Source organism: Lolium rigidum, chromosome 6 (assembly GCF_022539505.1).
Source record: "Lolium rigidum isolate FL_2022 chromosome 6, APGP_CSIRO_Lrig_0.1, whole genome shotgun sequence".
Taxonomy (NCBI): domain Eukaryota; kingdom Viridiplantae; phylum Streptophyta; class Magnoliopsida; order Poales; family Poaceae; genus Lolium; species Lolium rigidum.
In genome coordinates this window covers 264,893,458-264,915,467 of record NC_061513.1, presented here as the reverse complement: position 1 = coordinate 264,915,467, position 22,010 = coordinate 264,893,458, and the positions used below count along the sequence as shown (strand labels likewise).

Genomic DNA, 22,010 nt, shown 5'->3' with positions numbered 1-22,010 from the left:
AAAATTCCCAAATTGAATGAAAGTTGCGTACATTCTGAGGATCACGCACGTAAATTGGCAGATTTTTCTAAAGTTTCTACGAGCGAGGGCGGCTCAATTTCGTGACGACAAGAAATCTGTTCCTGCGCGATAATCCAAATCTAGTATTGACTTTACTATCAAAGACTTTACTTGGCACAACAATGCAATAAAATAAAGATAAGGAGAGGTTGCTACAGTAGTAACAACTTCCAAGACTCAAATATAAAACAAAAGTGCGAAGTAAAATAATGGGTTGTCTCCCATAAGCGCTTTTCTTTAACGCCTTTCAGCTAGGCGCAGAAAGTGTGTATCAAGTATTATCAAGAGACGAAGCATCAACATCAATAGGTATCTTAGATGCTCCCCCATCCGTAGTGGTGCTAAGGGCTTTGTCAATTTTAGGCCTATAATAGTTTTTTTGGCTTAGGCACTTTAGAGACATACATGAACTTTTGCTCCTTACCCACATAAGCTTTCTCCTTAAACTTAAGAGAAGAAAAATTTGAACCCAAGGTTCCCATAGCTTCTTCAAGTTCACTAATCCTATGGGTTCGATTATCATGAGTAGAACAAGTTTCTAAAACAGCAATTCTCTCATTAATTCCACCTAGAGATTTATCAAGTTTATCAGTGCTATTAAGTAATATTCCCAATTTAGTCTCAATACTTGGAAGATCTTTCTAAATGGCCTCCAACTTTTTCATGACATCTTCAAGAGAGATTTCAATTTTATCTTCATTAACAGGTGGTATTCCAACTAGACTCTCAATGATGCAACTAGCTTCTAAAGCATGAGTGCCTAGGAAATTACCGCCCGCAAGAGTATCAAGAACATACCTATTCCAACTAGAGATACCAACATAAAAGTTCCTAAGTAATATAATAGTGGAGTGTTTCTTAATGCACCTATGATGAGCATCACTAATTCTATACCAAGCATCTTTAAAACTTTATCCCCCTTGTTGCTTAAACGAACGAACTTCAACTTCCGGATTACTCATTTTTAGTAAAAGCAAACTAAATAAAGTAAATGCAAGTAACTAATTTTTTGTGTGTTTTTAATATGGAGAACAAGACAGTAAATAAAATAAAACTAGCAACTAATTTTTTTGTGTTTTTGATATAAGAGCAAACAAAGCAGTAAATGAAATAAAGTAAAGCAAGACAAAAATAAAGTAAAGAGATTAGATGTGGGAGACTCCCCTTGCAGCGTGTCTTGATCTCCCCGGCAACGGCGCCAGAAAAAGTGCTTGATGGCGCGTGAGACACACGTCCGTTGGGAACCCCAAGAGGAAGGTGTGATGCGTACAGCAGCAAGTTTTCCCTCGCAAGAAACCAAGGTTATCGAACCGGTAGGAGTCAAGGAGCACGTGAAGGTTGTCGGTGGCGGAGTGTAGTACGGCGCAACACCAGGGATTCCGGCGCCAACGTGGAACCTGCACAACACAATCAAAGTACTTTGCCCCAACGTAACAGTGAGGTTGTCAATCTCACCGGCTTACTGTAAACAAAGGATTAGATGTATAGTGTGGATGATGATGTTTGTTTGCGAAGAACAGTAAAGAACAACTATTGCAGTAGATTGTATTTCAGATGTATAGAATTGGACCGGGGTCCACAGTTCACTAGTGGTGTCTCTCCCATAAGATAAACAGATGTTGGGTGAACAAATTACAGTTGGGCAATTGACAAATAAAGAAGGCATAACAATGCACATACATATATCATGATGAGTACTATGAGATTTAATCGGGGCATTACGACAAAGTACATAGACCGCTATCCAACATGCATCTATGCCTAAAAAGTCCACCTTCAGAGTTATCATCCGAACCCCTTCCAGGTATTAAGTTGCAAACAACAGTACAATTGCATTAAGTATGGTGCGTAATGTAATCAACACAAATATCCTTAGACAAAGCATCGATGTTTTATCCCTATGGCAACAAGCACATCCACAACCTTAGAACTTTCCGTCACATCGTCCCGCATTCAATGGAGGCATGAACCCACTATCGAGCATAAATACTCCCTCTTGGAGTCACAAGTATCAACTTGGCCGGAGCCTCTACTAGCAACGGAGAGCATGCAAGAACATAAACAACATATATGATAGATTGATAATCAACTTGACATAGTATTCAATATTCATCGGATCCCAACAAACACAACATGTAGGATTACAAATAGATGATCTTGATCATGATAGGCAGCTCACAAGATCTAACATGATAGCACAATGAGGAGAAGACAACCATCTAGCTACTGCTATGGACCCATAGTCCAGGGGTGAACTACTCACACATCGATCCGGAGGCGATCATGGTGATGAAGAGACCTCCGGGAGATGATTCCCCTCTCCGGCAGGGTGCCGGAGGCGATCTCCTGAATCCCCCGAGATGAGATTGGCGGCGGCGGCGTCTCTGGAAGGTTTTCTGTATCGTGGCTCTCGGTACTGGGGTTTTCGCGATGAAGGCTCTAAGTAGGCGGAAGGGTAGGTTCAGGGGCGACACGAGGGACCCACACAACAGGGCGGCGCGGCCCCACCCTTGGCCGCGTGGCCCTGGCGTGGCATCGCCTCGTCGCCCCACTTCGTAATCCTTTCGGTCTTCTGGAAGCTTCGTGCAAAAATAAGACCCTGGGCGTTGATTTCGTCCAATTCCGAGAATATTTCCTTACTAGGATTTCTGAAACCAAAAACAGCGAGAAAACAACAGAATCGGCTCTTCGCCATCTCGTCAATAGGTTAGTGCCGGAAAATGCATAATAATGACATATAATATGTATAAAACATGTGAGTATCATCAATAAAGTAGCATGGAACATAAGAAATTATAGATACGTTTGAGACATATCAGTTCTTCATTACTAGGTACAAAGTACATGATGCAAGAGCTTAAACATGATCTATATGAGCACAACAATTGCCAAGTATCAAATTATTCAAGACATTATACCATTTACCACATGCAGCATTTTCTGTTTCCAACCATATAACAATGAACGAAGCGGTTTCAACCTTCGCCATGAACATTAAGAATAAAGCTAAGAACATATGTGTTCATACGAATCAGCGGAGCGTGTCTCTCTCCCAAACAAATAATGCTAGGATCCGATTTTATTCAAACAAAAACAAACAGACGCTCCAAGTAAAGCACATAAGATGTGACGGAATAAAAATATAGTTTCACTAGAGGTGACCTGATAAGTTGTCGATGAAGAAGGGATGCCTTGGGCATCCCCAAGCTTAGATGCTTGAGTCTTCTTAAAATATGCAGGGATGAACCACGGGGGCATCCCCAAGCTTAGACTTTTCACTCTTCTTGATCATATTGTATCATCCTCCTCTCTTGACCCTTGAAAACTTCCTGCACACCAAACTCAAAACAAACTCATTAGAGAGTTAGTGCATAATTGAAAATTCATATATTCAGAGGTGACATAATCATTCTTAACACTTCTGGACATTGCACAAAGCTACTGAAAGTTAATGGAAGAAAGAAATCCATCAAACATAGCAAAACAGGCAATGCGAAATAAAAGGCAGAATCTGTCAAAACAGAACAGTCCGTAAAGACGAATTTTTCAGGGGCACTTAACTTGCTCAGATGAAAATGCCCAAATTGAATGAAAGTTGCGTACATATCTGAGGATCACACACGTAAATTGGCAGATTTTTCTAAATTTTCTACCGCAGGGGCTGCTCAATTTCGTGACAGCAAGAAATCTGTTTCTGCGCAGTAATCCAAATCTAGTATTGACTTTACTATCAAAGACTTTACTTGGCACAACAATGCAATAAAATAAAGATAAGGAGAGGTTGCTACAGTAGTAACAACTTCCAAGACTCAAATATAAAATAAAAGTGCAGAAGTAAAATAATGGGTTGTCTCCCATAAGCGCTTTTCTTTAACGCCTTTCAGCTAGGCACAGAAAGTGTGAATCAAGTATTATCAAGAGATGAAGCATTAACATTCTTACCAGGGGCTTTGTGCTTACCCTTCTTACTCTTTGGTTTAGGGAATACATGACCGCATCCGGGCATAGAGGTAAAATTTAGAGTGCCTTTCCCCACATCTATGATTGTGATACGTCTCCGACGTATCGATAATTTCTTATGTTCTATGCCATATTATTGATGATACCTACATGTTTTATGCACACTTTATGTCATATTCGTGCATTTTCTGGAACTAACCTATTAACAAGATGCCGAAGTGCCAGTTGCTGTTTTCTGCTGTTTTTGGTTTCAGAAATCCTAGTAACGAAATATTCTCGGAATCGGACGAAATCTAGACCCAGGTTCCTATTTTCACCGGAAGCATCCAGAACACCCGGGAAGGACCGGAGGGGGGCACCGGGCCCCCGGATGATAGGGTGGCGCGGCCCGGGCCCCGGCCGCGCCGGCCTATGGTGTGGCCACCCCTTCGACCCTCCTGCGCCGCCTCTTCGCCTATAAAAGCCTCCGTCGCGAAACCCCTGATGCGAAAAACCACGATACGGAAAACCTTCCAGAGCCGCCGCCATCGCGAAGCCAAGATCTGGGGGACAGGAGTCTCTCGTTCCGGCACCCTGCCGGAGCGGGGAAGTGCCCCGGAAGGCTTCTCCATCGACACCGCTGCCATCTCCACCGCCATCTTCATCACCGCTCGTTGCTCCCATGAGGAGGGAGTAGTTCTCCATCGAGGCTCGGGGCTGTACCGGTAGCTATGTGGTTCATCTCTCTCCTATGTGCTTCAATACAATAATCTCATGAGCTGCCTTACATGATTGAGATTCATATGAGGATGCTTGTAATCTAGATGTCACTATGCTAGTCAAGTGAGTTTTACTTATGTGATCTCCGGAGACTCCTTGTCCCACATGTGTAAAGGTGACAGTGTGTGCACCGTGTGGGTCTCTTAGGCTATATTTCACAGAATACTTATTCACTGTTGAATGGCATAGTGAGGTGCTTATTTATATCTCTTTATGATTGCAATGTGTTTGTATCTCAATTTATCTATGTGCTACTCTAGCAATGTTATTAAAGTAGTTTTATTCCTCCCGCACGTGTGCAAAGGTGACGAGTGTGTGCACCGTGTTAGTACTTGGTTTATGCTATGATCATGATCTCTTGTAGATTGCGAAGTTAACTATTGCTATGATAATATTGATGTGATCTATTCCTCCTACATATGCATGAAGGTGACGAGTGTGCATGCTATGCTAGTACTTGGTTTAGTCTTTTGATCTATCTTACACTAAAGGTTACTAAAATATGAGCATTATTGTGGAGCTTGTTAACTCCGGCATTGAGGGTTCGTGTAATCCTACGCAATGTGTTCATCATCCAACAAGAGTGTAGAGTATGCATTTATCTATTCTGTTATGTGATCAATGTTGAGAGTGTCCACTAGTGAAAGTCTAATCCCTAGGCCTTGTTCCTAAATATCGCTATCGCTGCTTGTTTACTCGTTTCTTTGCGTTACTACTCGCTGCGTTACTACTGCTGCGTTACTACTGCTTGTTTACTGTCCTGGGCAAAGCACTTTTCCGGTGCCGTTGCTACTACTTATTCATACCACCTGTATTTCACTATCTCTTCGCCGAACTAGTGCACCTATTAGGTGTGTTGGGGACACAAGAGACTTCTTGCTTTGTGGTTGCAGGGTTGCATGAGAGGGATATCTTTGACCTATTCCTCCCTGAGTTCGATAAACCTTGGGTAATCCACTTAAGGGAAACTTGCTGCTGTTCTACAAACCTCTGCTCTTGGAGGCCCAACACTGTCTACAAGAATAGAAGCTCCCGTAGACATCAGATTGCTCCCACAAGTTTCAGCAGGGACCTTCCAAGTGTGATTTGTCCTGTCCCTACACATTTAACAACGAGATAATCAGTGGATACCGTTCTTCCAAGAAAGGTTGTGAACACACCTTCAGCTATATCCTTAGGAATTATAACAGAGTTATCAGTAATAGTTATTCCTTTTCCTCCTTCAGTAAGTTCCCAAAGTGTCAAAGATTCATAAATTCTTCCAGGCATAAGGCAAAACTCAGACATAATATCACAACGGGCATGAAAAGTTTCACCACAAATAGCAACTTTAATAGTAGGCACCCACATTGAAGGTTCAAAGCTTAGTGGAACATAATTATAATACTCACGAATCTGGTTGTACCCTTCTTTTAAACAAGATATATTCGTTTCGAGAGTGTTTAATCTATTATGAATGCTAGCAAGAGATGAATCAAAATTATTAGCGGAGCTAGATGATGCAACCAATTTTTTTATGGCATTATAAGCTTGATCCCCATCACGGTGAAGCAAATCTCCTCCCACTACGACATCTAAGGCATATCTATAGCGAAGAATAAGCCCAAAATAAAAGTTACTAAGAAGCAAACTTAGAGTCATTTTAGGTTCAGTTTTACTATAAGAATCAAAAATTCTAGACCAAGCTTCTTTAAAACTCTCTTCACCACCTTGTTTAAAAGTAAAGATCGATTCCTCAGGTGATAGAGTAACAATTACGGGACTAGTCATGATAACAAAATAAGGTAAATACAAGTAACTAATTTTTTTGTGTTTTTAATATGGAGAACAAGACAGTAAATAAAGTAAAACTAGCAACTAATTTTTTGTGTTTTTGATATAAGAGCAAACAAAGCAGTAAATAAAATAAAGTAAAGCAAGACAAAAACAAAGTAAAGAGATTGGATGTGGGAGACTCCCCTTGCGAGCGTGTCTTGATCTCCCCGGCAACGGCGCCGAGAAAAGAGTTGTCTGGCGTGCGGTTGACGTGGGAGTTAGAAATCTCCGTGGTGTAACTTTTCTTCGGGTCCCGGCAACGGCGCCGGAAAAAGAGCTTGATAGCGTGCAAGACACACGTCCGTTGGGAACCCCAAGAGGAAGGTGTGATGCGTACAGCAACAAATTTTCCCTCAGTAAGAAACCAAGGTTATCGAACCGGTAGGGAGTCAAGGAACACGTGAAGGTTGTTGGTGGCGGAGTGTAGTGCGGCGCAACACCGGGGATTCCGGCGCCAACGTGGAACCCGCACAACACAATCAAAGTACTTTGCCCCAACGTAACGGTGAGGTTGTCAATCTCACCGGCTTGTCTGTAAACAAAGGATTAGATGTATAGTATGGAAGATGATGTTTGTTTGCGAAGAACAATGAAAGAACAAGTATTGCGGTAGATTGTATTTCGGATGTAAAGAATGGATCGGGGTCCACAGTTCACTAGTGGTGTCTCTCCCATAAGATAAATGGCATGTTGGATGAACAAATTACAGTTGGGCAATTGACAAATAAAGAAGGCATAACAATGCACATACATATATCATGATGAGTACTATGAGATTTAATCGAGGCATTACGACAAAGTACATAGACCGCTATCCAAGCATGCATCTATGCCTAAAAAGTCCACCTTCGAGTTATCATCAGAACCCCTTCCGAGTATTAAGTTGCAAACAACGAGACAATTGCATTAAGTATGGTGCGTAATGTAATCAACACAAATATCCTTAGACAAAGCATCGATGTTTTATCCCTAGTGGCAACAGCACATCCACAACCTTAGAACTTTCATCGTCATCGTCCCGAGATTCAATGGAGGCATGAACCCACTATCGAGCATAAATACTCCCTCTTGGAGTCACAAGTATCAACTTGGCCGAGCCTCTACTAGCAACGGAGAGCATGCAAGAACATAAACAACACATATATGATAGATTGATAATCAACTTGACATAGTATTCCATATTCATCGGATCCCAACAAACACAACATGTAGCATTACAATTAGATGATCTTGATCATGATAGGCAGCTCACAAGATCTAACATGATAGCACAATGAGGAGAAGACAACCATCTAGCTACTGCTATGGACCCATAGTCCGAGGGGTGAACTACTCACACATCGATCCGGAGGCGATCATGGTGATGAAGAGACCTCTGGGAGATGATTCCCCTCTCCGGCAGGGTGCCGGAGGCGATCTCATGAATCCCCCGAGATGGGATTGGTGGCGGCGGCGGCGTCTCTGGAAGGTTTTCCGTATCGTGGCTCTCGGTACTGGGGTTTTCGCGACGAAGGCTTTAAGTAGGCGGAAGGGCGGAGTCGGAGGGCTGACAGGGGGGCCACACACTAGGGCGGCGTGGGCCCCCCCTTGGCCGCGCCGCCTTATGGTGTCGGCGCCCCGTGGCCCCACTTCGTCTCTCCCTCGGTCTTCTGGAAGCTTCGTGGAAAAATAAGACCCTGGGCGTTGATTTCGTCCAATTCCGAGAATATTTCCTTTGTAGGATTTCTAAAACCAAAAACAGCGAGAAAACGACAATCGGCTCTTCGGCATCTCGTCAATAGGTTAGTGCCGGAAAATGCATAATAATGACATAAAGTGTGTATTAAACATGTGAGTATCATCATAAAAGTAGCATGGAACATAAGAAATTATAGATATGTTTGAGACGTATCACCAACCTCTTCTACAAGAACTGCGCGCCTACCGACTCCTGCGCGGCATGTTCTGACACTGAGACCCGGAGGCATCTCTTCTTCGACTGCCCCATCTCCGTGGAGGTCTGGGCCAGGCTTGGGGTGTCCATCCCTCGCGACGACTTCTCCATTTGGGACCTCGCTTCCCCGACTGCCGTTGACTCTTCTACCTGGCGCGCTGGCATTGCAGCGATATTATGGTCGATTTGGAAGGCGAGGAATGACCTCGTTTTCAACGCCAAGCCCTCCACCGCACGCCTTGTGCTCCGTCGGGCCGGTGATGATCTTGCGATTTGGCGCTGGCGGTACAAGATCGAGGACCGTGGAAGCTTAGATAGTCTTCGGAACTCTATCCTCGCTGCTGCTGTTTAGATTTTGTATGCCATGCTGTGACTGCTAAAGTCAACTCGAGTAATATAACAAGCGGTGGGGATTTATCCCCCCCGTAATTCTCGAAAAAAAAAGACGGGCGCGTCAAGACGCGCTAGGTACATCTAGTATTCCTCTAACCCTAGAGCCTTCCACACCTCCTTAGCTCGCTTGCAAGTAAACAAGAGATGTTTAATATCTTCACACCCTCTTTTACATATAGGACACTAGGCTGAAACCTTAATATGCCTGTTTGCTAGTACCCCCATACTCGGAACAAGACCGTGAAGAGATTTCCATCCAAAAAAATTTACTTTTGTAGGAACAATTTAAACTCCAAAGAATACTCCACACTGGGTTAACCCGTTCTGGACCTTGTCCATCAGATCTCCTCGTTTTCAGGCCGAATTGGCGTTCCCGCTCCGAGTAATAGGCTGATCGCACCGAAAAAATAAAATTATTTGACTTATGCCATAATTAGGAGTGTCTCAACCGTTGATTAATGTTTCTTTTCAAAAAATTGGGCTACTATTAGATCATGACAAAGGAGTTTGATTACTTCATGATTGGTCAGTTCCCCAAGGCAGGGAGGAAGAACTGTTACAATTAACACTTGGCCACGCAATACTATGACTTAACGCAGCTAATTCATTATTTTTATCCTTTTCATTTTTTGTTGAAACTTCTAAATGCTGATCTAAAATTATCAATCTGTCAACTAGATAAGTATTTATCACACAAACCATTTGTCACAAACTATGTGATTAGAAATTCCAATACGACTTGAACGTTCCCGCATTCCAGATCGTATGGGAACCATATGAGCCAGTTTAGGATGTAGAAAATCATTTTAAGATTGAAGGCATGTTTTTTTCGAAATAGAGGATAAGATCCCGACATCTGCATCAAATCGATGCACAGAGGCTAGATTTAGGGCATGTACAATACATGGACGACTTGTCCATGCGATTATGGAAATGATAACAGAAATACTTATTATAGAGCATCAGCGTTAGCACCTTCTTGGACTACAATGTTAATTACATCATATAAGTGCTTAAACAAGCTGGATCGTGCGGGCGAAGAGCCATAGTGTCTAGTGACTATTTTTGCGGTGACACTAGCTGAGACCTAGGATCGAACGAGATTCTCGTGAAACCGCAAAGAATTGGATCCTAGCGCCCATGTTTAGCGTCTGCATTGTAGATGCTATCAGAGGACTAAAAAGTCTCGAAATGGGCTCGATGACACACTTTTAGTCGGGCTCACTAATTGTTTCTCTAACACTAGATTTTCTTATAGAGTCAAGGTAAAACATCCTTTCTGAAGGTATGGAAAAAAAATTAACTATGGACTCTACCTCCGTGGATGCCATGAAGAACACTTAATTGAAGGATTCTTTTCCGGCTTAAGTGTTACTTTGTGGGTTAGGCGCACACAGGGTACACAATGTCTGCCATGGGCCATGGCAGACTGCCGGTGTAAGCGTTAAAGCTTGTCCAAGTAAGAGTTCAGAGGAAAAAGTAAAATTTCACGAAACGATTACATGTATTGGTAACGAAACTTACTCTGTAGGAAAAACAGAGGCAAAGAAAGTCACATGAATACATTCTTCAAACTACACACACGTTTCGTTTCTCAAATTCCAAATCAAGCGCGCGCGCGTGCGCGCGCTCAGCCGACGAAATCCCTGTTCCCGTGCACGCACGCACCGCGGGCCGATCGATCAGTAGTGGCGCCTGGGCGCGCAGTGCCTCGGCCTGAACGCGAGCGGGCCGGCGGCGTAGAGCGCGTACCCGTCGGCGGGGGACCCCTTGCCCTCGTCGCGGATGGGCGCGCCCTGGATGCCGTAGTTGATGTTGGTGAGGTCGTCGCACTTGCGGTCCGGCGACGAGAGCAGGCGGACGAAGCACGCCTTGGTGGGGTCCCCCTTGTAGTACGCCGCGGCCGGAGGGCCGTCGCCGAGGTCGGCGAGGTAGTAGCCGTTGCCGTCCGCCTTGACCGACCGCCACGCCATGACGCGGTTCTTGCGGTCGCGGCAGGTCACCGTCACCTTGGCCCCCGGCAGCGGCGTGGCGCCGTCCAGGCACCACGAGTTGCGGTGCGCGCAGCTCTGGGCGTACACCATGCCCTCCACCTGCACCACCAGCTTCTTCTCGCCGCCGCTGTTGGGGTGGGAGTAGTCGCCGTGGTCCGAGGCCGCGGCCGCGGCGAGGAGGGACACGAGGATGGCCAGGGACAGGGGGAGGTAGGCCGCCATTGCTCCAAGATCGACTGGTGTTACTCGGTCGAAGGAGATGATCGGAGCTGGCTTTGGCTGTGTGCGGAAATGGCGGGAGGCGTGGGGTTCATATATAAACGCGGCAATGTGACTGGGCGAGCGATTAGGGTGAGTAAAAAAATGGTTTAGACGTGCGGCCATGTAGGTGGCCGGCCGGCATTAGGCTACGTGAGGGCCAGTTTGTCTCGGAGATTGTCGGCCTTGGGCACAAAGGAGATCACGTTGATGTTAGTTTATTGTTACCAAGATTAGATGATGATTGGTTTGTAGGGTTCAGGAGCAAAGAAGATTGCGTGCGTGAATCATGATATTTTCTTTGATTATGCTAGACATGTACGGTACGGCTTTGCCGGCATCCTGGGTAAGCCAATCAGTTCGAGTTGACAATATGAAGATTTCAATATCAAATGGGAGAGAGAAATTACCCCACTAACTAAGTCTTAGAGACCAAAACATTCGGTGCCGCTCGATGAAAGAGGATGAGTGGTGAAGAGAGAACAAGTGAACCATGGAGACTAGGAAAAAAGAGGTGACAATCGACGATGTTGTGGCGGGGAGGGGTGGAAGCTGAGGGGAGAGGGCAAGAGAAATAGGGGAGTGACGGTGATGCCAGTGGCAAGAGGAGGTGATGCGCCCACGAAGAGAGAAGGAGCTAGAAAGTAGGCTATTTCACTTTAGATGCAAAGCACACGAAAATATCTAGTGATACCACACTTTATAAAATCAATTTTGTAGATGTTAAAAAAATTGAAACAAATTTGCGGGTGTTCACAAGGGGTGTGTCTATATTTCTTAAAATTTTAAAAACCAAATTTGAAGTACACAAAGAGAAACAAAAAAAAGAGAAATTGCTATGTAAATAGTGTCATTTTGTGTTTTTCTTTATGTGACACTATTAATGTTGGATTTTTTGTTTCTCTAATTTGGTTCTACAAGTTATAGGCAATATAAATACACATCTTTTGAACACCCACAAATTTATTTCAGATTTTTTTACAACTACAATTTAAATTTAAAGAGTAGTATCATGGTATCAAATAGGTCGAGGTATCACTCTCAAAGCCCAACATCCACGCCCTATTTCTATGTGCTCATCTCGAATTGTATCATTTACTAACAAAAAATTATTTTTAAAAATAGATCACCATAAATATAAAGTAACACCTGATATTACATACATATTTTGTGAATGGGCCAGGCAATCATTCTTGATATGGTAGTTCGTAGGTGAGAGATAGTGGACCCATGAGAAATTTTGAATGGACGAAATTTTCGGAAATCCAAAGAACTAGGAATATAATACCTCCCATGTAATTATAAAAGGAATACAATAGCTATCATAAAATCCCCCCTCCCCCTTATAGAACACAATGCAAGTAAACATCTCAAAAACTGTCCCACAAAACCGCATTTCTGTTGTGCTAGATTTTCAAAAACTACACATTTTGATAAGCGTGGATTACATGTCAAGTCCTGATAAGTGGAGAATGCCTTTCAGCTCAACTGAAACTTCAAAATGCATGACATTTTAAATATGATGCAAACATTCTTTTTGTCAAAAAACATCTCTTCAAAACCGTAGTGCTTTGAAATATATGATTTTAGTGAATACTAAGAAATTTATTTTATTCCCCACCGAAATAAATTCATTTTACTTAGGAAATTAAGAAATTTAGTTTTTGTTGGAACTTGGGAGCTAAATCTTTTTTCAAGAACCAGGAAATTACGCAATGCCAAACATCTGTGGGCTGGGCCAACCGCTACATCATCGAGCTCCATCTGCAGCAAAAAGACCCAATACAAATGAAAGGCCGAATAAACAAAAGGCTCCAACCAGCTGGCCCAGATCTAGCGAGCGCAAACGAATCAAACAAAGCCCCATCATAAAATTCGGCCCATGTTCGGGAGAATTCGGTCCTCCCCCAATCGCGACGTTTTTTGCCCTAATCCACAGCACCTCTCGCCCGCATCGCGAATACTCTGTTCCGGCTCCGCCCCCGCGGCCTCTCGAACACTCCCAAACCCTAGCCAGGCGTGAACCCCATGTCGGGGTACGGATCCGACGACTACCGCGGCGGCGGCGGCGGTGGCTACGGCGGCCGAGGTCTCCGCTGGATCCTTGGAATTCGTCTGCGTCCTTTTCTCGTGGTTCGGTTTTCTGACTGCTTCGTTTTTGCGCAGATGGCGGCGGTCGCGGGCGCGGAGGCGGTGGAGGATACGGTGGTAGCGGCGGTGGGGGTTATGGAGGTGGTGGCGGTGGCGGAGGGTATGGCGGCGGTGGTGGGAGAGGAGGTGGTGGAGGAGGAGGCTACGGCGGCGGCGGTGGCGGAGGCGGCGGGAGAGGTGGCGGGCGCGGGGGAGGACGCGAAGGCGACTGGGTCTGCCCTGACGCGAGGTGCGTATCGATTTATCTCTAACTCTCTCTTGGTGATTTCGCGTTGGATTCGACTGATCCGGCAGTGATCTTCTGATCTGCGGTGGGAATTTAGATGTAGATGTGTAGACTCGCGATAAGCCAACCCTAGTTTAGGGTGTCTGTATACCTTGTTTAGCTGGTTCACTTGTTGGCTTGTTGGACTTAGGGTTTGCTTGTGACTTGCTGTGAAGTAGTAGTATTTTCTAGTTCGATGTGTACCAACTTAGTAGGATTTTCGTCAGTTCCATAATTTTTAATATACCGCGTCGGTAGAATTTGTCTTGACATTCATGATATTGTGCTTTCGATGTAGCGCTGTAGTTGGAATCGCAAACATCACTTCATTCCCATGACTTGGTTTTAATTTCTGCTAAATGCCTACCGATTTAAAATTTTCACTTGTGCAACAATGTTCACATGGGCGGAGGCGGTAAAAAAGAGACTTGAGGGATTAGAATGTCCCTATAGATTTAGCTCTTGATAGGACCACATGGAAATCAGCGCTCTATGTGCTGGAATCTTAGTTATCTCAGTTTACTTATTTTTTCTTTCTCTCTCCTTGTTTTGGTTTCCTTATGTTTCCGTTGGGTTTCATATCTAGCCTACCCCAACTTGCTTGGGGCTTTGATGTTATTGTTGTTGTAACGCAACGATGTCCAGGTGGGAATTTACACTCGTAAGTACAAAATGGCTGGACTATACATTGTTATAGTATATTTCTTCTTTGTGCATAGCTATGTACCCTCTTGTATTGTATCATTTGCTGTTATACCAAAGCATATGTTTAATTATGGGTTTATGTCTTAATTCAATGTTTTGCTTTTATTGGAAATATTTTCTACTACAGCTTCTTAAACACTGTCAGCTCTTTTAATGCTGCGGAGATTATCTTTTGTGGAATCAGTGAGACTAAGAATAATGAACTCTTGTTACAGCTGCGGTAATGTGAACTTTGCGAGGAGAACTGAGTGCAATAAATGTGGTTCAGCTAACCCAAGTGGAGGTGGAGGTGGAGGTGGTGGCGGTGGGTATGATAGGTCTGGTGGAGGCTACAACCGTGGTGGTGGTGATCATGGTTCAGGTGGTGGTGGTGGCTACAGCAGAGGTGACGGAGGACGAGGAGGATATAATCGTGATGGTGGTAGTGGTCGTGGTTTTGATGACCACCGTGGTGGTAGTGGTGGTTATGGAGGAAGAGACCAAGAGAACAACCAAAGGGTGGAAAAAAATACCTATAATGATGGTGGCTATGGACAAGCTCCCCCTAAAGGTCCTCCATCCTATGGCGGGCCTGCAGGTGACTACGCAGCGCCCCCAAGTTCTTATGGAGGAAGCAATGTATACAGTTCAGATAATGCAGTGCCACCCCCTAACAGCTATGGTGGTGGTCGAGGCTCTTACCCACCAAGCTATGGTGCCCCACCTCAAAACCCATATAGTGGTGGTGCCCCAGGGGGGCAAGGAGGCCTGCCACCTACATATGATGGTGGTTATGGTGGTCGTTCTGCGCCTGGGAGTGGAGGCGCAGGTGGCGCACCCCCATCCTATCATGGGGGTGGTGGCGGCGGTGGTTATACAGGAAATGCTACCCCTGAACCAGCTACAAAGGTTAAGCAGTGTGATGCAAACTGTGATGATTCCTGTGACAATCCAAGGATTTACATCTCAAACCTTCCTCCTGATGTGACTGTTGAGGAACTGCAAGAGCTTTTTGGAGGAATTGGCCAGGTATACTTTACCTTGATTCCTTATATCATATAATAGTCAAAAACTGCATATATTTTGTGGATGTGTCATTTGCTGATGTTGTTTTTTATGTGTTGCGCTCCTTAAATTGAACTGTATCTATTACTCCCTCTGATCCATAGTAAGTGTTGGTGGTTTAGTTCATATTTAAGCTAATTTGAACTAAAACTCCCAACACTTGATATGGATCGGAGGGAGCAGTTCTTTATCTTTTGGTACGTGTTCCTCTTAAAATCAGCTCTGTTTCTACATCTACTGTTGATGTTTGTTGTGAGATAAATGACGTGAAGTTACGTTATGTACAATTCTCTTTTTGTTTTGTTAACAGGAAGTGTTGAATTTGGAGCATATTAAGAATAATCCATTTTTAGGACAACACTACTTTTCTAGAATCATTGCATTAGTTGGGCACCATCTCCTATATTTATTTTAACACAGCATGCTTATATTTATAAACTGCATGTTAAGCATATGTGGTGAGATCATAATGAGGGTTATACAACATGGACTTGTTTGCTGCCTATTGATGTATGATAAGTAGGATGTTCATCAAATTTCCTGAATAAATTCGGATATTTGGTTGGACATAGTCATAATCTCTCTTCAGTTTGATCTGCTCGTGAAGTTCTGCTCCCAAATAGGTTGATGTATTTTTCTATTTTTATTGCCTAATACTACCTTCGTTCAAATTAAGTGTTGCAGCTTTTCTAGATACGGGCCTTATCTAGAAAAGCTGCGACACTTAATTTGGAACGGAGGGAATATATGTTTTACTAGCTACCCCAACCTGCTTGGGATAAAAGAGTTTGTTGTTGTAATATACTATGTTTTAGTATTTTTTTTTAGTTCATAGCTGTAGCAGTATTGCCATTCGAGTTGAATGTCTGCAGTGTGAGATATTATTTGGCAAGTAACTCTTTGACATGGCACCCTCTGTTAATAGAAATATTAGAGAATAGAGTACAGTTGGTTCATATAATGCTGCACTCTTCTAGATCAATCGTGCTCTTGAAGTTACTGTTTTAATTATGTGTACTGAAGACCATTTTATTCTGTTATTTTTCCCAATCATTTGGCTTTCGTGGCTTATGTGTTCTTGAAATATTGCAACTATACTTTTTTAAAGGTTGGAAGGATCAAGCAGAAGCGTGGTTACAAAGACCAGTGGCCCTGGAACATTAAAATCTATGCTGATGATTCTGGAAAAAACAAAGGAGATGCTTGTCTCGCTTATGAAGATCCATCTGCTGCTCATGCAGCTGGTGGATTCTACAACAGTATGTTTAGTGCCGATTTTGCATTGATACATGATATGCTTCCACTTAATGTATAGTGTTTTGCAGTTTATAATGCATAATTCTTTCCATGTGTCAGATTATGACATGAGAGGCCATAAAATTAGTGTTGTGATGGCGGAGAAATCGGCACCCAGGGCTCCCACATCTGGTCACGGGTAAGTACTTGTTTATCTGATAAATGCAAATTCTGGAATGTGATGCCCACATTGGGCAAGAAACCTTGTACTCCTTCCGTTCTATAAAACATTTGGATGTATCTAGACACTATAGTGTCTAGTGTTCTAGATACATCCAAATTTAGACAAATCTAAGACATCCTTTATAGGATGGAGGGAGTATTATAATTTGTTGGCTCAATATGCTCCTGCATCCGTGTGTGGTTGCGAGCCTCTTAAACTATTTTTTGATAGGAGGATAGCAATGAAGTATCGGATTATATTATTTTGGCCTGGCTTTTTGTTGAACTGTTCTTTTTTGGAGAGTGCCCAATGTAATCCAAACAAGTTAACCTGAAGCAAATTGTGATCCTACTGGACATTGTTCTGATGCTACATATGCATTTGGCTACATGCAAGGAGAAATCATTACTAAAATAGTTTAGCAATTTGTGTATTTTCTTTAAATTCACACATATGTGTGTTCAATTTGAGTATATGTAAGTGCCATCATGATTCCTGTTTATGATGTTTATATTGTATAATGTATTTGCTGCGTTACTTGGTGCGCAGAGGTGGACGCGGTGGTGGTGGTGGCTATGGAGGGGACCGGCGCAGAGACGGAGGAGGTCATGGGCCTAACAGGAACCAGGGTGGTGGTTCACGTTCCAGGCCATACTGAAAACACATATAATTACCTAAGATTGTCATCTGTGAGAAACCTTTTCTATTCATGTTCTCCGGACTTGTACCCATACAGGAGCTTAAGGTAGGTTTTGTCTGCTTTTTCCCTGGACTTCTGTTCCATTGTCATACACCCATGTTTGTTGGATGTTTGCTTTTGCCAAAAGTGATTGATCTATGTTATGTGAATTTTTCCTTAGAGGCAGCTGGATAAGCTCCAAATGCTGATAGGTTTTGAGATGTTATTACAGGTGAGTGCTGATATATTATGATTATGCAATGCTTTGCCCTCTTGGTGATTAGTCACACCATTTTATTACATTCCCCTTGTTGATCTAATGCTTACATTCCACATGGTACTCAGCCGGTGGATCACTGCTGTAAGCTTTGGATTTCGCTGGGAGGACATGATGCCATTTTTGTTCAATGATAGATTCACCAGCTTTGGATTCATCACTTGGGATTTTTATCTGTTTGTGAAATCTATAGTTGCATATGCTTGATTGGCATCATTTGCCTATGCTAAATTCGGATGAGCACCCAGCAGACAGCGCTGGCATCAACTAGAAATTTCCTTGTCCTACTCTTTGAGTTTCCAGCGACTAACCGGAGCCACAGAGCCGGCTTCAGCAAAATTGAAGTCAGAGCCACCTTCAATTCAATTGGCGCCTAGTTTATTTAGTTCATTTCCTTCTTTCTATTCTTTTCTTGACATACAGTATTCATCTACTGGTATATAACATTCTTGAATATTTATTCACAGTTCCAAGCAACTTGTGCCCCTCGGTAAGTATTTGGTAGGACATGATATATATTTAACGATAAATATTCATTGAGCTTAGAGAAGGGCTGTACTAAAACATTTTATTTTCTAGTAAAATATTTACATTGCCCTTGTGGAAGGGCTGCACGAGAGCAGTTGCCAACAGTGTAATTTAAAAAAAAAAAAAAAAAACCAATCTGTATACAAGTGTGCATGTCGCGATTAATCGTTCATCATATGTATCCTGAACGGGAGTTGTCATATAAAAAAAAGAATGGGACCTGTATCGTGGTTACATAAGTATCCCTAGGTAATCTAGACAAACACTGAGTACACTCGAGATGTATATATCTAAATTCTAGGGTTTGGGCCAAACTTCCCCAGGTAAATATTCCTGGCGGGGAATAGGTAGAAACCGAAGCAAATCCCGGGATTGTTTTAATCTCCCCGGGCCAAACGAGCCTAAGGGCTCCTTTTTATTTATATATAGGATAGGAAAAAGTGTAGGACAGACATTATATATGTACAATATGAATGCCACATCTAGTTGAACTAAATCGATTACGGTGAAGAAACATTCCACGAGATCTAGCCTTTTTTTTATTTACACTAGAAAGTTCGCTGTGGGATTATCAAACGGCTTATGCAGAAAAAATTACATAGGATCTCAATCCTACACTTTTAAAAATTTCCCATGAATCAGAGGAGCCCTAATTATGTCAAAACTTCGTTAAACCCTTCCGCACGTCCATTAGGTGATTTCCTTCCTTAAGTTAACAAGATAAGGCGTGATAAATCTGGGTCCTTGTAGTTGGAATTAATGATGTTTTCGTGACAAGGACGGCATGTTTTATTTTTCCTTGCCCTCGATTCTATCCCTCTCTACTTAGATCCGCTTCCACACATTTGTCGCAATTTCTTTGTCGGTGACACATAATATTTCTCCATATAAATGTTGCCATGTACTCCCTCTGGTCGGATTTAATCGACGCGGAGGGAGCCTGCACATGCATGTGGTTAGGTCTGTGCATGAGTCAATTAATTAAGACCAAAGTAGTATCTGAGAACCAACCTGAGATTGAGTGGTTAGGAGGGTGGTTGTACCCTAGCCCACCAGAGTTCAAACCTCAGGTTTGACATCTGTGTGTCTCGTAAAGACGGAATATTCATTCAGTGGGAGGCGACGTTCCCGTCGACAGCGAGGCGCCTATGGTGACTTCGTTAATTTCAAGATCCAATCTGCCGGCTTAGTATTTCGGAGGTGCTCATAGAGGTAGGGTGTGCGTGTGTGCGCTCATAGGAGTGAGTGTATATGCGTGTATGTGTGTATGTGAGCACCTACGTTTGTACTTTGTTTCTCAAAAAATTAACCAGTTAGACTCAAACTTACGAGCTTAGGATCATGTCGATTCGAGCCCTTATCGCTGGAATAGCAGGCTAGAGGTGGCGAAGGAGAAGCATATGTAGAGTTTGGACATGTGTCCAAATCTAGCCACATGCCGAGAGAGGTGCATCAGATCTTTTGGGTTGGATATTGTGCAGCTTGGTGCTGCTCCTCCTCGTTCCGTCGCTTGTGAGAATCATGATTATATCATGCGATTCCGTGACTTTATGATCCAAAATGAGTGGAACTATTATACGATTTTGCATGGTAGAATCTAACATTTTACGATTCTAGCAGTCCGCGATCCTACCATAGAGGTTCCGATCCACCATTTTCTTTTGTGAACTTGGAACGGGCGGTCGTGGCTAGGAGGTTGCCTCCTTTGGTCATGGTGATTCTAAAGAAGGCGGTTGACAAGTCGTGTGTCGACATGCGCTAGATCTGCGGTAGGAAGCTTCCAAGCTGCTCCCGAGAGTGAATCCACGATGGCTTTTCTTCCGCTACCATCCAAGTTCTAAGGGCAACCACCCCCACGTTGACATCGGTTCTCTTTGGATAACGACTGAAGGAGAAGACCAACCTCTAATCTCCTATGATAAGAAGGAGGCCCATGAGATCCAATACATTAGTCCCAATGCATCGCCCCAAGTGGTTCTGTCCCTGGCAGCTTTTCTGCTTGGTTGTGTTGTGATGTGCGTATGCTCGGTGAGGAGATAGACCTGCTTGCGTTTTTAGTTTTACATCTAGTGTTCTTTGTGCAAAAAAGTATACATGATTGTAATTCCTTTTTCTTTTCTTTTGGTCCTCCATGTACATGATGTTATGCCACCGCTAAATAAAATCTTCTGCTCCCTTCGATCGGGAAAAAGTGTTAGGCGGTTAATACAAACGTGTTCTACAAATAAACCCTTCTAAAATCATAAAAATGTGGATCCTCTGCCTGTTATCGAGTTGGTCGGTGAGAGAGCGGCGACCATCATACTACTGAGGGAGGAGTGAGGAGGGGCGTCCAGGTCCGGCGCGGGCCGAGCGGCGCCAACGAGACCTAGCCATAGTCATTCCGCCTCGAGCCTCATGGCCCTCGACGTGTTATAGTTGCAAGTACCTGAGCCGCCAAAGATTCGTCGACGAAACTGAGGCGTAGGGAAGGAGGGTCTACCGATGACGGTGGAGTACTTTTGCGGCCGACGAGGAAGGGAGGGGAAGGGGCAGGTCCGACGGATTGGATAGGGATCTTGGTGGGGTGGATGTATAAAGAGATAGTGAGAATGGGCAACCAGAACGAGAACTAGGGAGATGAGTGGGTCGTGTGCGCCTCCTACTCTCCTCACTGTTTTTTCAACCTCTGTTGTTGGCGCGAGAAGAGGATAAGGTGGACTACGGGTTGGGGAAAAAGAAATCAGGAGGTTGCTTTTGCAAAATAGCCTATCTAACTCTTTTTCTATCTAACTCTTTTTCGGATCGAAGGGAGTAGGTCCATCCGGGTCTATCTAACTCTTTTTCGGATCGAAGGGAGTAGGTCCATCCGGGACAAGCCTATGTTCATAAAACAGTATATGTAACATGGATGCCGCTAGAGTGGGTGAATAGGTTGTTTAGAACTTTTACGATAAAGGCTTGAACTGATGTGAAATAAAACTAGCTTTAAATTTGTTAAACACAAAACCTATATAACTAAGGTTCACCTATATACACCAAAAACTTATGCTAAGTAAAACAAGCAACTATGTGATGGCAACATATATAACATCAAGCACGAAACTATCATAAAGTAAAGTGCATAAGTAAAGAGATCGGTTATAAAAATAATCGAGGCACACGAGAGATGACGATGTATCCCGAAGTTCGTACTATTGCGAGTGCTACTCTCCGTTGGAAAGGTGTGGAGGCCAAAGCACCCCCAAAGGCCACGAATGTCTCGACGTATTTTTCTTGAGCCTTCCCACCGAAAGGGAGTCCATTATCCACTATGGAACATTGATGGTGGTCACCGAACACATACAAGTTTGGCGCAATCTACACAAATTCACTGGAGGCTCCCAAGAATTGCCACGAAAGTGAGAACCTATGTTGTGCAGATTCCTCAAGCGTGAGGCTTTCATGGCATTCTTCATATGGATGGCAAGCTTCAAGCTCATGATTTCTTCGAGATGGCCTATCTTAAACTTGCATAGTATTTCTTCTTTCCTCCTTATGTTGATGTCTTGAAGATACACACGAGAGCTCCCTCCGTCTTCTTTTTCAAGACGTACTTTTCACTTGGTCTTATTCATTTGATTTTTGCATCCTTGAAGGTAGCATATGATTCAATGCAAACATATTGTCACTAGTTACTAAAACCACACATGTGGTCAGCATACACATTCAATAATGCAGGTTACATGCACTTATCGCAAACGTAGTGGTA

At 43.4% G+C, this 22,010-nt stretch overlaps 1 protein-coding gene across 1 annotated transcript; it reads left to right on the top strand.

Moving 5' to 3' along the window:
• Window positions 1-13,200: 13,200 nt before the first annotated feature.
• On the top strand, window positions 13,201-17,655 carry LOC124664073 (transcription initiation factor TFIID subunit 15b-like). The gene is made up of 5 exons (XM_047201674.1): window positions 13,201-13,310; window positions 14,509-15,301; window positions 16,446-16,596; window positions 16,694-16,772; window positions 17,346-17,655. The coding sequence occupies exons 1-5, from the start codon at window positions 13,201-13,203 to the stop codon at window positions 17,452-17,454; spliced, it is 1,242 nt and encodes a 413-aa protein (XP_047057630.1). The 3' UTR covers window positions 17,455-17,655.
• The last annotated feature ends 4,355 nt before the right edge of the window (window positions 17,656-22,010 follow it).

Excerpts from the sequence above, each read along its gene's own strand:
- LOC124664073 (XM_047201674.1), top strand. The coding sequence starts at position 13,201 with ATGTCGGGGTACGGATCCGACGACTACCGCGGCGGCGGCGGCGGTGGC. Across the intron at positions 15,302-16,445 it reads TTTTTGGAGGAATTGGCCAG|GTTGGAAGGATCAAGCAGAA; the intron begins GTATACTTTACC and ends ACTTTTTTAAAG. Across the intron at positions 16,597-16,693 it reads AGCTGGTGGATTCTACAACA|ATTATGACATGAGAGGCCAT; the intron begins GTATGTTTAGTG and ends TCCATGTGTCAG.